Source organism: Plecotus auritus (genome assembly GCF_963455305.1).
Source record: "Plecotus auritus genome assembly, chromosome: 15".
In the NCBI taxonomy this organism is placed as follows: Eukaryota; Metazoa; Chordata; class Mammalia; order Chiroptera; family Vespertilionidae; genus Plecotus; species Plecotus auritus.
In genome coordinates, this window is record NC_137781.1 from 5,888,552 (window position 1) to 5,903,487 (window position 14,936).

Genomic DNA, 14,936 nt, shown 5'->3' on the forward strand with positions numbered 1-14,936 from the left:
AGCAGACACACCTCAGGAAAGACAGGTAGGCTAAGAAAGATGCTCATTGTCCTGCTTGGCTTTTCTGAGGAATATGTGGCTCTTAAGCAAGAGATTCTGCTCTTGACTGGGCAAGGATTTCCAAGGGGCTCTGTGACCAGTTTCCCATCTTCTCAATTGCCATGGAGACTTCCATTTTAAAAATAGTCATTGGGTGGAATCTTAGTGTAAAAGGAAAGAAAGGAAAAGAAATCCGAATATATCACTGCAGTTGGCTCCCCACACCCTGTGACTATTTACTCCCTTGAGGTTTTCATCAGGTTTGTCTTTTCCTTGTAGAGAACGCATTCATTCCTCCATATGTCACATTGGCTTACACCGTGTGTGGGTCCCTGGTTGAAATTGGTTACATGGTCCTCTTGCCTTCCGGAGGGTCGGTGGACGTTAGGTGTGTGGCTGCTAGAGGCATCTCACTTGGCTCCAAATCTCAGCTTTGCCTCCTAGTTGCTGTGGAACATTGGGAAGGTTACTTAACCTCTCTGTGCCTCGGTTTTTCTGATCTGTGGTACTCTCAATAATAAAGTGTTTTTTTTTTAAAGAAAAGTAAGTAAAGGAAGTAAAACCTGGCAGGTGCTCGCAACAGTGCCTGGTATATAATAGTCCCTCAGGACGGGCCAGCTAAGGTTTTTCTCTAGGGAACATATAGCTTACCTTTGGGGCCTTGGCTCTCTGCAAAGCAATGTGAACCGTTTAGTCAACAGATAGAAAGTTCATAGCATTGCTTCACAGCTCACAGCTCAGAGGTAGCCATATCTAGACCTCCGAGTTCATCTCCATCTCGTTGTCAAAGTTAGATCCAGAACATTCTGTTTGTGCTCCGCATCTGCCAGCTTCAAAAAACAAGGGAGTGGGTAACATCTGGTTGCCTCAGTAAAGAATTAGTCAAACAATTCAATAATTTTTATCTTCCTTGTCCTCTTCTCAACCCTAGGTGTACTTGCTCTGTGAGATGGCGTAGAGCTAGGATTTATGTGCTGGCCTGCTGCCTTGGTTAGATTTAACGTCCTCCCTCTGCCTTGGAGGGTTTTGCAAAATGCTGCTTGAGTGTTTGGTACTCATTGAGTGCCTGATTTGGACTTGCTTGCTGACCTCCCTGAGCCCCCTCACTCTTCCCTTCGCCTGGGGAGTCTGATTTTGTTTGTTTGTAGTGTACCTCCGCTGTTGTGACAGGCTGAGATTCACCTGGTCAGCCATCTAGTTTTCATTGCTGGCTTTTTAGAGTCTGGCTATTTTGATTCATAAGAGTCTTGTTTTTCCTGTGCTCCCTGGAGTAGCAGATGGTCGTGAGGACTGGTTCTGGGTGAGCCTATGGTCAGGGTGGGGGTAGGAGGCATTGACATTAAGATAACAATGTTTTTTCTTTTCCTGCCTCAGAGTTGTTTTGAGGCGAATGTAATTCTTATTTAAAGTTTTTAGAAGAAGAAACGCTTTGCAAATGCCAAGATACTAGAGTAGAACCTCAAAATAATGTGACACATTGTTATACAGATTCACACACAGACACACATGTGCGAGTCATGTCACATGGCTCTGAGAAACAGGTTTTCTAGTCATGAAATCCCGGTCCATCGGGAGGGAAGTAGGAAGAGCCGTGGGATGTGCTTCCTGTTGGGTGTCTGTGTAGCCGAGCCCAGCTCCCAGAAGTGCACCGGAGCGGGAATACGAGAGCCTGCCTTCAAACTGCCCGTAGCTAATTCACAGGCCAGCCAGGCGTGAGTCCTGGATCCTCCCGGCCACAAACCAGGGACCATAACTGGGGTGTTTTTAAAAAATATTATAGATCCTCAATTTTCCCACACATAAAATGGAGTTAATAATACCAACTTTTAAAGCTATCAAGGGAAATTGAATTAACTATAGGCAGTGATCTTTGGATTCCAGGGTGATCGGTGCTGTGTCTGATGGGAGGATTGTCATATCTGGGCATTGCTTGGGGCTCCCTTCTTCAGCCCATATCTGCAGGAAGCATGGTTCAAACACTTCACCTCTTCTTACCCCTTGAGGAAAGTTGGGAATGTTGAGGCCATAATGTCCTTGACTGGGGTGGGGTGCAGAGCAGCTCCCCACATCCAACATCTGACCTGCTACCCTCTCCTGCTCTCACTCTCTGTCTGAACAAGGATCTGAATTGCCCTGTGCCTTCTCTTCCCTATTGTTAAGCCACCCAGTGCCAGGGCTCCTGTGTACTTCTACCCACTCTCGGGCATAAAGCATGCTTCTCACAGCCCGTGCTGTGTAAGTTCTAAGCATTTCGGGATGACAGACAAATACATTTGAGGAGGAAATGTTGGAAAATAATCCAATAGTGAGCTCCATTTGGTATTGGGCTTTTATCAAGGCCATAACCTAAACCACTTTATGGAGTTAGGTAATAAAGTTACCATGTCAGATAATGAAAGGAGGAAGCAAGGACAGAGACTAGAGACTCCTGAGTGGGATGAGGAACTTGTAGGCAGAAGATTCGGGGACCATCTCTTCACTGGCGGGTGCTGGAAAGCTGGGGGCCCTGGACTCCTAAGTCCGGAGTGTGGGAGGGGCCGGGTGACAGCGGGAGGGGAGATGATCAGGAAAGCAGAAGTCTGGAGGTCTAGGCCTCCTCTGTCTTCCACAGCCATAGGAGCTGGTCCGTCTTTTGCTGCCATGAATTTTAAAGGACTTGCCCTTGAAGACATAACCTGCTCTTGGTTCAGTGGAATTGGCTCCCAAACCTCTCATCCAACCCTTAGGGGCACGCAGCGCCCCTTCTCTCCTTGCCTGTCTTCACAGCTCCCCTTCCCATTCCCAAAATGATCCCAGAGTCTCTGGCTCGCTTCTCAGGAAACATGTACCTAGACAATCCCTGGGGCCAGGTTTTGTTCTGAGCTACAGAAGGCTTGCAAGTAGCTTTGTGCTGAGTGACTTTGGGGAACGCTGTCGACAGATGGAGGAAAAGGTTAGACATGAGGACCCTGAGCCAGGGTGGGCAAGGTCTTCTTCAGAGAAGTATTTGTTCCTCTTGGCCTTCCCGCCCCCCTCTGTCCCTTTCCCGGTCATGTCCCTGGTGGTCCTGGTCTTTCCTGCCCTCCCCCCAGCAGATGATTTTTCCTTTCTGCTCCACGGCTGTTCGGGGGAGGAGGGGAGGAATGGAGGATGTTGGAGCACTGCCTCTTATGCTATCGGACTCCAGCATTAGAATCTTGGAAAGACTCCACCTGGGAAAGAGTTCCAGAGAAAACAAACTTCAGATCCCGGCTCATATGGGAAAAGGCCTGTGAGCACGGAGGCAGCTTCAGGGACCTTGGCAGAGGCTGACAGGCTTGGCCCCTGCCTTTAATGGGCCTGCCCTGGAGGCTTCCAGGGCCATGGATGCTGCGTGGCCTCCAAAGGAGACTTCTCTCTCAAGCTGCAATGATGCTGTTCATAGGCGTTGTAGTCTGTGGGTCCCCAGCGAACCATCAGCTCTTGTTTTTCCGACCTTTATGTCCTAACTAAGGCAAGAAAGATTTTAAGGGGCCGAACACCCCCTCTCGTCTTCCCTCTCTCATCCTTGTACTTGTTTTCCTCTTGGAGATGAGCTGAATTTCTTCTGTGGGAGAGAAGGTGCCAGAAAGAGGGCCTTGGGCCCTGCAGGGTTATCTCCCAGGTCCTAGGAATCCTCCTTCCAGCCCTGGGAACCACCCAGTTAGCAGCGATGGGCACGAGTCCAGGGTGCCCTGGCCCACAGGGGAGCAGGGACAAGCACGTTAGGGAAAGGGTCTGACAGAGGCCAGGTGATGGCGGGTCTTTCCTCCTGACTCCCTTGTGCAGTTCTTTAATGCCACCGTGCCATATTCAGAGGATACTGTCTAGAGTCTAGACTTTATGCCTAAATTAAAACCAGGCACCCTGCAGGTCAAGCAGCGTGAGTGCAGGAGCTGGCAGCACCTGGATGTCTGCCTGGTACTGTGCACTTAAGAACGGTACTTCCCTGTGTTTTTGCACTCGGGGCTCAAAACTGACCATTAACTGTCTGCCTCTTCTGCCAGGGGTCTTTTCAAACATAGACAATCATGGGATATTAAACTTGAAGGACAATAGAGATCATCTAGTCCCATCAACTCACTATATATATGAGGAGCCTGAGGTCCAGAGTGGGGAAGTGTCTTACCCAAGGTCACATGGTGAGTTACCTCTTGGCTTTTGAATGCAGAACAGACCCCTCCCCCGGCCAGTGTTGATTCTTATGACCTTAAGACCTCATTGAGTCTCCATATATCCCAGAGGACGGGAAAGGACGAGGTGCCGTGTGGGGCTGGTACTAACATCCCTTAGGTAGGAAGAGTCTTCCAGGGGAGGACGCTTCAGAGGCCTAGGTGAGGGCTGCGTGAGAGGCAAGAGAGGGCCCAGGCCTGGAGAGGAGCAGAGGTGTCCCAGCCCTCTGGGCAGGCTGCCCAGACCCAAGAAAGCCCTTTGCCCCATCAGCAGAGGGCAGCCATCAGGGAAACGTCACATCTTGAAACAGACCCTCTCTCTAAACATGACGTCATACAAGGGAGGTTCCTTCTATCTTCACAAATCTGAGCCTGCTTCCTGCAGAGGGGGGCTCCCCACATCCAAGATGACTCCACTCTGTTTAGATGAGAAGGAGGGAGAAGCCTCAACGCAACCTATTCAATCTCTCTCCATCATACCCCCACCTCCAGCTGCCCATGATGCACAGGCAAACACACACACTTTTTATAGACATTATTTTACCAACATTGTCTTGACCTGATGTTAACAGAAAAACCTCCTTTTGGAGGTGCAATCAGGAACACCCGCCTCTCTGGACACCCCCATTCATCCATGGCGGTGTGGCCAGAACGGAGCTGAGCTGCCATGGAAGCCCTCCTTGCTTGAGGCTGCCCATGGCCCATTGGCCCCAGGGCTACTGAGGACAGTCCACCCCCTATAAGATTGGAGATTATGAGACGGCGGAGAGGTCAGCTGTCATTTCCTACCCCTTCCTGGAGAAATGAGAGGAAAAGTCCATGAGAAAGAGCGGCAGGCTTGGAAGTGCACGGTTCCCTCCTGACCCCCCAGTGTGGTCACAGGTGGTCTGCCACCCCAGCTCGGGTTAGAAATGGCCCTCCAGTGTCCCTTCAGAATGTCAGTTCTGAGAAAGCGTCCTCCCATCAGGGCATCATCGGGGTTCCTCCCACTGAGACGAGGCCGCTCCCACTCTTCCCCTGACAAGCCGAGGCCAAGCCCCCGAATAGTTTGCTCACTTCCCTTCCTGGGTTCAGTGGAGGCTGCAGCAAAATGGAGTGTTTCCGGTTTCTCTGACCATGCTTGGCTTTAAGTTAATTCCCTCCTCCTCTCCTTCCCTTCGGCTGACAGTTCATGTTGCTGTTTCCCGTGTATCTGTGCCCGTATCTCCCGTTCTCCCCCTTTCAAGCTCCCTCTCTGCTTGCCCTCCTAGTTTTGATCTTCTTTGGGGGTTTTGGTTTTTTACTTTATTTTGCCTTTTTCTGTTTTTCTGTTTTGTTTTTGTTTTTGTTTTTTATAGGTTTCAGAGAAATTATGTTGAATCCAATAAGCCTTCCTGGACATTCCAAGCCTCTTAACCATGGCATCTATGTTGAGGATGTCAATGTTTATTTCAGCAAAGGACGTCATGGCTTTTAAAAACTCCTTTAAAGCCTCCCTGTTCTGATGCCACCTGGGTAGGCTGGCCCTTCTGAGAGGTTGGAAGCTCTAGGCCTTGTTCTCTTTGGATCCGGGGATGCTAAGTAGAAACTGCATGAGCCACGGGTGCCCACACCCTTGACCACCACCGAGACGGGTGTTCCCCATCCACACTGGCAGGGTCGCCCTCTCCCTCCAGCCATCACTGTGTTCCTCTTTGTCTGGCCTCCGAGGCAGCTCCCGCCACCATCTTTAGAGCCAATAAAGAGAATTCCAAACCTGTGCACCAGGAACCATCCTTTAAACACGCTAGCCATTCTCTTGCTTTGCAAAAACGGCCCAGCCACCACAAGAAAGCCTGCTGAAGTCCAGCTTCGCTCCAGCCTCACTTGCCCTGCCTGGAAGCCTGGGGTCTCCCTGGCTCACCTCTGAGCCACCTCGTCGCCCGCAGCCTCCAGTGGGGAAGAGCATCTAAGCAGAGGTGGAGCCGGCGGTGCGAGGAGGGGGAGCCAGGCCCGAGTATTGGCACCAGATTAGGTCTCAGAGGAAAGAATGGAAACCCAGTTGTTTTCTGTGCTTTTATTTTTGGTGGAGAAAACCAGACCTATATATTTTTGGACACAGTCCCCCCTGCTTCCTCTTCTCTCTGGAGCGGCTCACAGTGCGTGTGGCGTTAGAAACTCCTTGGAGAGGAGGACCCCCGGGGCTCCTCCTTGGCCCCTAGGTCTGCAATGCGACACCTTGGGCCGCAGGAGGTCCTGCCTGTGAACTGGCCGACCAGGGACCAAGGCCCTTTCTGGTAGTCCATGGTTCCAGGATCGGTCTCTTCCCCGTTTCACTTGTTCTTGACTCTGAGCACTTGTGGAATCCAATGGAATCACCATGTCAAGGCCAAGAGGAGCTGAAGGGGAAGAGAAGTAAAACCAGGCCTCCCCAACCCCTCCCAAGGCGCCAGTGAAGTGTCATCCCGCTCCCTGGTCACGATGTGTGCGCACCCTCTGACTCAGGCCTTACCCCACGGCTGCCCTCTCCCAGTGTGGAGGTGGCGTCCCCATTTTCAACCTGACCCACTGGGAGAGGGAAGGGACGTCCCCTGCTTTGATTTAAAAAAAAAAAAAAAGGCACAGTTGTAGGGTCTGAACCTCTCCCAGATTTGCTGCCACATTGGTGAGAGGACTTTGGGGTGGACCCAAATCACACCTCTCCGCATCCCGTCCCGCCCAGGCTGCCCCTGGATGGTAGAGAGCCTGGAGCAGGGCACCTCCCCCAGGGAGGTCCTAGGGCCCAATGGTGGTGGATCGAACCCACTGAGTTTGGGTGGCGATGCACAGCTCTAGGTCACAGATTCTCTGCCTTTGGCGGACTTGCCTGGGGTGAGGGTTCCCGCTTAGGATTGATGTCCTGGTCCTGTGCATGGTGGCCCTTCATACCAGGTGCCCAGCCTGATCCTGCAGACGCTCCCATGGGATTTACAAACTCCACGTTTTCCAAGTTCTTGCCCAGTATCTGGGGTGGTCTCCCAGGCACCCGAGTCCCAAGTATCACCTGGGGATTCGGGGTCTCTGCAGGGCCACGAGGTGTGTGCTTGTCCGGCCCCTCCCAGCTCCCCACCACCCTGCTTCATGTCAGGCTGTTCCCCACTGTGTCCTGCCAGCCCCGTGGGCCAGGCCTCCTCCTGAGTGTGGCTTTAAGGAGCAAGCTTGAGGGTGATGTTTTTTAATTATTGTAATCATTACCTCATTTCCAGCCTCCCAGGCTCCATCCATCCCAGCATCTTTTATTCTGCCATTTTCCTCACCTTGTGCTATCACAATGGGGCGTTGTGTTTCCACAGAGACTTATAGGAGTGTTCAGTGTATAGTTTCTTAATAAACACTTTATTTTCTAATGAAATGGCTGGATCAGACCTCTTATTTGGCAATTTTGCAAAGAATATGGAAGATATAGAAGTTCTAAGCTACCCACATTCCCCCCCCCCCATTTTACTGTTAATCTTTTAAAGAAGTTTTTTAGCCCAAGTCCTGTTTCCAAAGGTGTTTATAGTCTGTTCCTTTGGTGGCTGTCATTGAGGCTCCTTCAGATAGGTCAAGTCCATCCTATGAAGTGTTTCCTCATCTAACTAAGAAGGAATTACAGGCACAGAGAGGTCGAGTGGTTCACCCGGGGTCACACAGCACTAGAGGCAGAAGCCAGATTCCTCCTGACTCCCCCAGACACAACTCACGCGATTGAGACTCGTGGCTTCTTGGTGGCTGGGGGACACTTGTGTTGTCTAAGCACCAAGGCCTATGGAGACCCTTTCTTCAGAGTGGATGTGTAGGGGTGTCTGGGAGTGGGGCTGACGGTTCCTTTATCTTTAATGCACCAGCAAACCAGTGGGATGGGAGTGGTTTTACCTCCTCCCTGTGGGCCTTGGGGCGGTGACCTTGCCCAGAGGAAGATGGGCCAACCTGCAGATCATTTATAGAGACACCCCATGCATGCAAGCACGTACACACACACACACACACACACACACACACTCACTCTCTCTCTCTCTCTCTCTCTCTCTCTCTCTCTCTCTCTCTCGGGCTAAACGCTCATGGAAGGTCTCGTGTGGCTGCCAGAGAGGGAGGTAAGGGAGTCCTGGGGTCCTATTGAGAACAGCAGGCTAACTGGGCACTTCTGTGCTCTTGGTCCTGGGCTCCATCATAGCTGGAAAGGTGGAAATGCCTTCTGTAACCTATAATCCTTCCTTTTAGGCTCCCCGGAAGGGACAGAGGGAAAACTCCTCAGGGTAGCAGTAGCAGGGGTGACAGGGCAGCGAAGAGGATAAAGTGATGGGGAGCCACCCTCCCAGCTCTTCCTGCCCACCACTTCCCACGCTACCGCTGGTGACGTGGGTGAAGCTGCCTGCAGCCCCCAGTTTCCTTGGCTGGCTCTGACTCAGCATTCGCCTTTAGAAGTCTTCTTCCCACCCCTGCACTTCCCACCTCCCAGGAAAATAGTCTAGATCTGACAGTGTATTCCCAGAGCTAAAGAAGCCGCCTCCTCCACTCCTACTTGGCCCCAAAAGTGAGCTGAAGGAGATGTACTGACGAGATAAGGTTCCTTGTCTGCTTTTGGGGTGCTTCAGAGATGCCATCAGAATTCTGAGGCCCATCGGGGTAGGATTTCAATTTCAATTCCTCCTCTTCAGTGGGTAAAGCTTTCCTGAAGTGACCCCCTTTTCCCGTTGGGATTCCAGCTCTTGCTCGGGGAGACAAGGTCTCACACCTCTCCTCATCCTGTCCCGTTCCATCAGGACACTTGTGCCTCCTGTCATGATGTGTATGTGAGGGGGTGGGTCCTCCTCACCCCCGCACTTTCAGGTGGGTGGGAATGAATGCTGTGTTCAGGTGCTGTGTGCTCTGGGTGGGGGATGAAGAGAACTGGGAGGATGAGGAAGCTGTGGGCTAGCCGTGGACTGGGGCGTGCTGGCTCCCAGGAGGATCTCTGAGAAGCACGGATCCTACAGGGCACAGAGGATGCTGATGGCCGGGAGTCTGTGTCAAAGGCCTCCAGCCCACGGCATGACCAGGTGTGTGCAGGTCCGATTTGGAAAGGCTTTGGGACCATTGCAAGTAGAGAGGAAAGGCCGAGTCACCAGCTTCCCAGAGAACAGCCAGAGCTGTAGAGACATCCTGGCTGAGGATTTTGAGGAAACTTGAGCCTAGAAAGCAGGAGATGCATGAGCTTCCTACATGGTCCCAGAGGCAGCCCGGGGTGTCTCAGGATCGTGGTGTTTTCCCATGACTCTGTGCAAATGGGAGCTGCTCAAGGCCCCTCTGACGTACATGCGCCTGGCTTTGATCTGGCTGAGGGTGGAGAGAGGGGCATGTGGAGGAGACGAGAAGGGAGCTGGCTTGGCTCTTGTGAGAGGCAAAGACACTGAGCAGTTCTCCCTTTTACCCCCGTCTAAGAGCGATGCCAATTGATGTCTGAGGATTTGGAGGGCCGGTTAGAACTCCCTGCTCAGCTGTGGAGGGGCTTTGAGGACAAAGGAGTTTGAGGGTCAGAGCATCACGTTGGCTCAGAAAACGCCCCCGAGCCTGACTTTGGTAAGGACCACCGGAGGACCTGGTGGCTAACAGGGACAACCGACTTGCCTTTGTGCTTCTCCCTTTCTCTTGGTTCCTGCCACCCACGTGCTGCTACCACGGTAGCAAAATGGAGCCGGGTCCTCCTTTGGCGGCCTCCCTGGAGCAGTTGGCCTGTTTCCCTTAAAAAAGACACCATGGTCTCCCTGCCTCTTGTCCCAAGTTCATTCTGCAGTGAGAAGGGCAAGGACCTGTTCCCAGTAAGGTGACCTCATTGCTCCCCACGTAGCCTGGTGATAATTCTTTCACGGGCTCGGAAATGCCACTGACGTTCATACTGGGAAGCTCACACGGTTCTGGTCTCTTTCAGTCCTAGTGCTGTGTTAGAATTGCATCACAACGTTCTTCACTCTGCAAGGCTTGCGACAGCTTTTTGGCCAAACAGCATGCGATCTTGACCCCCAAACGGACCTGCCAGGGAAAGAGAGGGTGGAGGGTTGGGGACAGGGTTCACAGGTGCTGTTGGAGGAATGGCGTCCATGTACAGAGTCTGGACACGGTCTTTCTCAGTGGCCCAGGGAGGCGTGTACTTCACACCGCCAGGTTCTTGAGGCTGTCAGGGACGCATACCACGGAGAGTCCCGAGTTTGAAGCTGACGGGGCCCAGGAGACCCCTGGACCTGCAAAGGCCCTCTCATATCCAGTCTTTCTCAGCACTCGCCAGACAGGCAGGCTCCAAGATCTGCCCTCCTGCTGCCAAAGTCAAGGACAGCGAGTCCTCAAGTCTGGGTCCAGGGCCCTCCTACAGACAGTCGCAGGGAGCAGGAACATGCCAGAGTCCAGGCTAGCTAAGCCCAGCTGATGTCTTATGTACACACCAAAGTGTCAGCATGCCTTAGGCGTTAATTCTGAGAAAATTCACATGACAGAGCCCGAAAAGCAATCTCTAAGCCAGGGGTGGGCAAACTTTTTGACTCGAGGGCCACAATGGGTTCTTAAACTGGACCAGAGGGCCGGAACAAAAGCATGGATGGAGTGTTTGTGTGAACTAATATAAATTCAAAGTAAAGGAGCGGAGGGGAGAGCAAGAGAACCCTCCGCTCTTTTGGCTCCGCGGGCCGGATAGAACAGTCAAACGGGCCGGATCCGGCCCACGGGCCGTAGTTTGCCCACGGCTGCTCTAAGCAATTTTTGTCCTGAGCATTAGTCTCTGAACGCTCAGGCTGGCTGAGACGACACAGCGGGGCCCCTGACTCTCTCTGCTTGCCCCCCTCTGGGGCCACAGCTCTGGACCGAAGCCTGTCATTCCAGACGAGCCAGGCGCAAAGCCGGCCAGTGAGAACCTGAGTCCCCGAGGAGCCGAGGAGACACCTCCCATGGAGCATGTGTCCGAGAAGGTCCTTCCTGGGAGAATTTAAATTCCCAGCCCATGTCTGAACGACTCATGGCATCGTTCAATCTTAATGGCTGTAAGTTTGACATTTCTCGCTACTGTAACGGGCAATTGCCGCCTCATACCTTTAATGCCAAATGGCCGATCTGGTCGTTTAGAAAAACACAGTAAGCCCCTCGCAGTTTCAGGAAGATGTCTTTGGCCACCTTAATACTTTTATTGAATCAACCACTTGGCCAGCCATCGTCCCACACGAACTGATAAGTTTTCTGGGCAAAGCTCCAGTTTCTGCAACACGGTTCTCTCTTCATTTGAAACCCCCAACTTGCAGAGACACCTCGTCCTCTGCCTCTAGTTTTTAGGTAAGTGATGTTGTGGGGATCAAGTGCCCCCCTTCCACTGGCTGCAGCGCTGCTTCCTCTTAGTCTCGCAAAATGCTACGAGTCCAATCAGGTAACTTTGGAGACTGTTGCCATAGCTACCTGTTGTAGATTCGCAAGTGCACGTAAGAATACTAAAGGCTCTGACAAGTCCTGCTTTAAGTCACATTCCAAATGTAACGGAACACAGAATGCCCTTCATTTAACACCTGTTAATAAACTGACACACACACTTTAGAAAAACTGAGTTGTGAGGCGGTGAGAAGCTTTTCAAAGAAGAACCAAGCAGATGTGTTCACCAACCACCAACCTTCCGATAAATAAGATGAACAGCACAGCCCGACGCCGACGCCTTAGGCCAGCTGCAGGCTCAGTCCCCACTCCCGCTGCCCTCTGCTTTGCACAGACACAGAAATGATCTGGGAGCTGGCGGGCAGGTACAGGAAACCTTCCCTGTGATCTCTCGGAAGAAAATGGTAAGTCGCTTCACATAAGTGCCTAAGACTCCAGCCCTAACCCTGGCCACCCTTCCGGGCTGGTGGAGGTGGCACCCCCTAGTGGTAGCACACAGAAACGAAGACCTGGAGCCCAGTGTTGCACTGCTACTAACCAAATGCCTTGGGGTAAGTTGCCTTTCCCTGTTCCATATTTGTCTCTGAGCTTAGATGAAAGACTCTGCCTGGACAGGTGCCCCCAGGAGTCAGTATTGTCTCTGAGTGGGGGACATCTTTTGGTCCTTGGATCTGACTCTCTCTGCTCAGTGCCTTGGTGATCGCCCTGGAAGAAGGACCTTTGCCCCCTCCTGAATGCTGGGGAGGCTTGGAAGCAAGAGGAAGGTAGAAAGACGGAGAGAGAGAGCCATCATTTGGGTTGGGCCTGGGGGACTTCTCTGGATGAGGAAGGAAGCAGACGCTCCGGGGTTAACCGACCCTCTCTGTCGCAGCAGGACAGGGCCAAGTGGGAGTTCTCTTCGAGATTTTCCGACTTTGATCTCAAGAAGGCAGCTCTGCCTGACAAATAGTCTGAAATGTCAAAGAATAAATGTGAGAGCTTGAGGGGTTGCTCTCCTGGGAGTTGCCGGGGCCGGTTAGGGAGGGTGAGGAGCAGGGAGAGAGGGCCACAGCCAAACCCTTCACATAAAGATTCCGACGCGGTTTTGTGATATTTAAGAGAAAAAGAAAACGCTGAATTATTTATAGCGCAGAAGATGGAAGCAGCCAGGCTTCAGATAATAGTTCACTTTCCATTACTTAGCTGCCCTGCCTTTGAACTCGTAAAACTTCTCTTACTTGGTGACGTGGTATTGGCCTCTCTTTGAGTTATCTATTGTCATCATCATCACTATTGCTAATTTAATTAAGAGAATGCACGTCCTTTGATATGGGAGCGGAGGGGAGGCACTTTCTAGAAATCATGGTTGCAAAAGGCAGGAGTTCCCTCTCTCTCGTGAAAGGTCTTCAGCACGTCCCTCAGGACCTCTTCCCACCCCATCGGCTTCCAGCCCGTGCCTCCTCAAGCAAGGACTCGGGGGACCCTGCTCAGCATGGGTGCACAGCATCTTGGTTTGGGCCAGGCCAGCAATTGGCCGTGTTGATCTGGGAGGGGGTATTATTTCTCAGTTGTTCCATCTGAAACAAAGGGAGGCACGTTTTACCTTCCTCTTCTGGGTGTGCAGGTGTATGAAGGATACCACGTGTTCAAAACACTTGCGTACCTGCGTAGTCGGGGGTGATGGCTTGTGAGTGGGGAGAAAAGGGAGGTAAAGGAATTAAAAGGAAACACAGAAGTGATGGAAGTTTTGGTGGTGAAGCTGGAAGGAATGGTGTCTTTTCGTCTGTTTATGTTGGTCAGTGATGTTGCTTAAATGTTAAAAAAAAAAAAAAAAGCTTCTGGTTGATAATCATGCCCTGATTCTATAGCATGGCTAATTGAAACCCACTAATAATCCCCAAATTGCAGTTCAGTTTAAAATTACAAGCTTCAGATGCCCTACGTTCCCTTTCCACACGTAACACCAACGTGCTCTGGTCCCTCTCCCACTCATGCTTTCTGCACACCCTTGACACTCTCGGGAGGCGCAAACGAACGGAGCCACTTTGGGGACCATTTGGGGTGTTGAGGAGGACCTAATCAACATGCAAATGAGACCATCAGTAAACCTTCAAACAAGCAATGTGGTCTCCAGGATGCATTGCTTTTATTACAAACACTAATACTTTTGCTTTTTCTCCAGACTTTTTTTTCCTCTACCTCAAAGAACCTAGAGAACGTTCTGCAGTGAAAATGTCACAGTGACACTCCTGTTCTGAAACTCTGAAAATGTACTTATTTTTATACTCTCAGACCTAGCTACCGCTCAGAAAGGTCGTCCCCGTTGTTTCCCTCCGCTCCCTGCTTTCAGTGATGTGGGCGTGTAAGGGACCGGCCTGGTGCAGACAAGTGAGTAGTTTTGAGGCGGTATGATGGGATTGCATGTGAGGTAAGCATGGAGGAAGGTTAAATGTAGTTGTTTTTTTTTTTTTTAAATAAATACATTTTTATTGATTTCAGAGATGAAGGGGGAGAGAGGGAGAGAGAGAGAGGGACATCAATGATGAGAGAGAATCATTGGTCGGCTGCCTTCTGCACGCCCCACACTGTGGACCCAGCCCGGACCCGGGCATGTGCCCTGACTGGGAATTGAGTCATGACCTCCTGGTTCATAGGTCGACGCTCAACCACTGAGCCACACCAGCTGGGCTTAAATGTAGTTCTTAAAGTCACTGAATCGTGATATCTGTTTGCAGCTGCGTAGATAGAAATGGCAGCTCAGAGAACCCCACAAGTGGGATGATCGTTGAGGCGTTCCCTTGTTTAGAGAGATGTCCGTTCCCTGCAGCCTTGGGAAGCCCAATGCCATTGGCACCCAGCTCGGTAGCACGGTCCTTTGACAACCCGGGCTGCTTAAGGCTGGCATTCCTCCTCCTGGACCGTGTCCACGCTCGGGCAGTGCTCATACAGCGGCATGCCCTTGTCAGGTTGCCATGGAGACTGACCCTGAGGCCTTCAAAATTGATTGGTATTTATTGGGGATCTGCAGTTTTCTAGATGCTGTGACCGAGTGAGACAGAGGGAGAGGGGAAGGGAGAGAGACAGAGAAAGACAGACAGACAGACATGGGCTGCACCCTGCCCTCCCTCATTCGTGGGCTGTTGGGAGGATAGCTTTCTGCAACAGAGAGGGAAAGACCCCAGCGAAATTGAATGGGAAGGTTTTTCCCTTCTAATAACACTGTGGTGGTGGTGTTTTTATTTCTGATTATAGAAGTAACTTATGTTCACAGTAGAAAATCTCTTGAAATCCAGGAAAGCACACAAACATGTAAATTATCCACCATCCGTCACCCAGAGCACCGTTCCCATTGGCGCTACCTGCCCTCTGAGCTTCCCTAGGTGCGTACTC

At 51.5% G+C, this 14,936-nt stretch overlaps 1 protein-coding gene across 14 annotated transcripts in view; it reads left to right on the forward strand.

Annotated features, from left to right (window-relative positions):
- The window catches only part of NTRK3 (neurotrophic receptor tyrosine kinase 3), a 398,804-nt gene that overhangs the window by 159,309 nt on the left and 224,559 nt on the right, over positions 1 to 14,936 (forward strand). Inside the window, exons 14-15 of one of the 14 annotated variants that reach the window (XM_080651646.1) lie at positions 4,044 to 4,178; positions 5,546 to 7,551. The exons of 12 other annotated variants lie outside the window; for them this stretch is intronic. In XM_080651646.1, coding sequence (XP_080507772.1) covers positions 4,044 to 4,178; positions 5,546 to 5,664 — 254 coding nt within the window. In that variant the 3' untranslated portion in view covers positions 5,665 to 7,551. Of the gene's footprint in view, positions 1 to 4,043; positions 4,179 to 5,545; positions 7,552 to 14,936 lie in introns of those variants that run through there. One more of the 14 variants, XM_080651647.1, reaches the window with a different exon arrangement.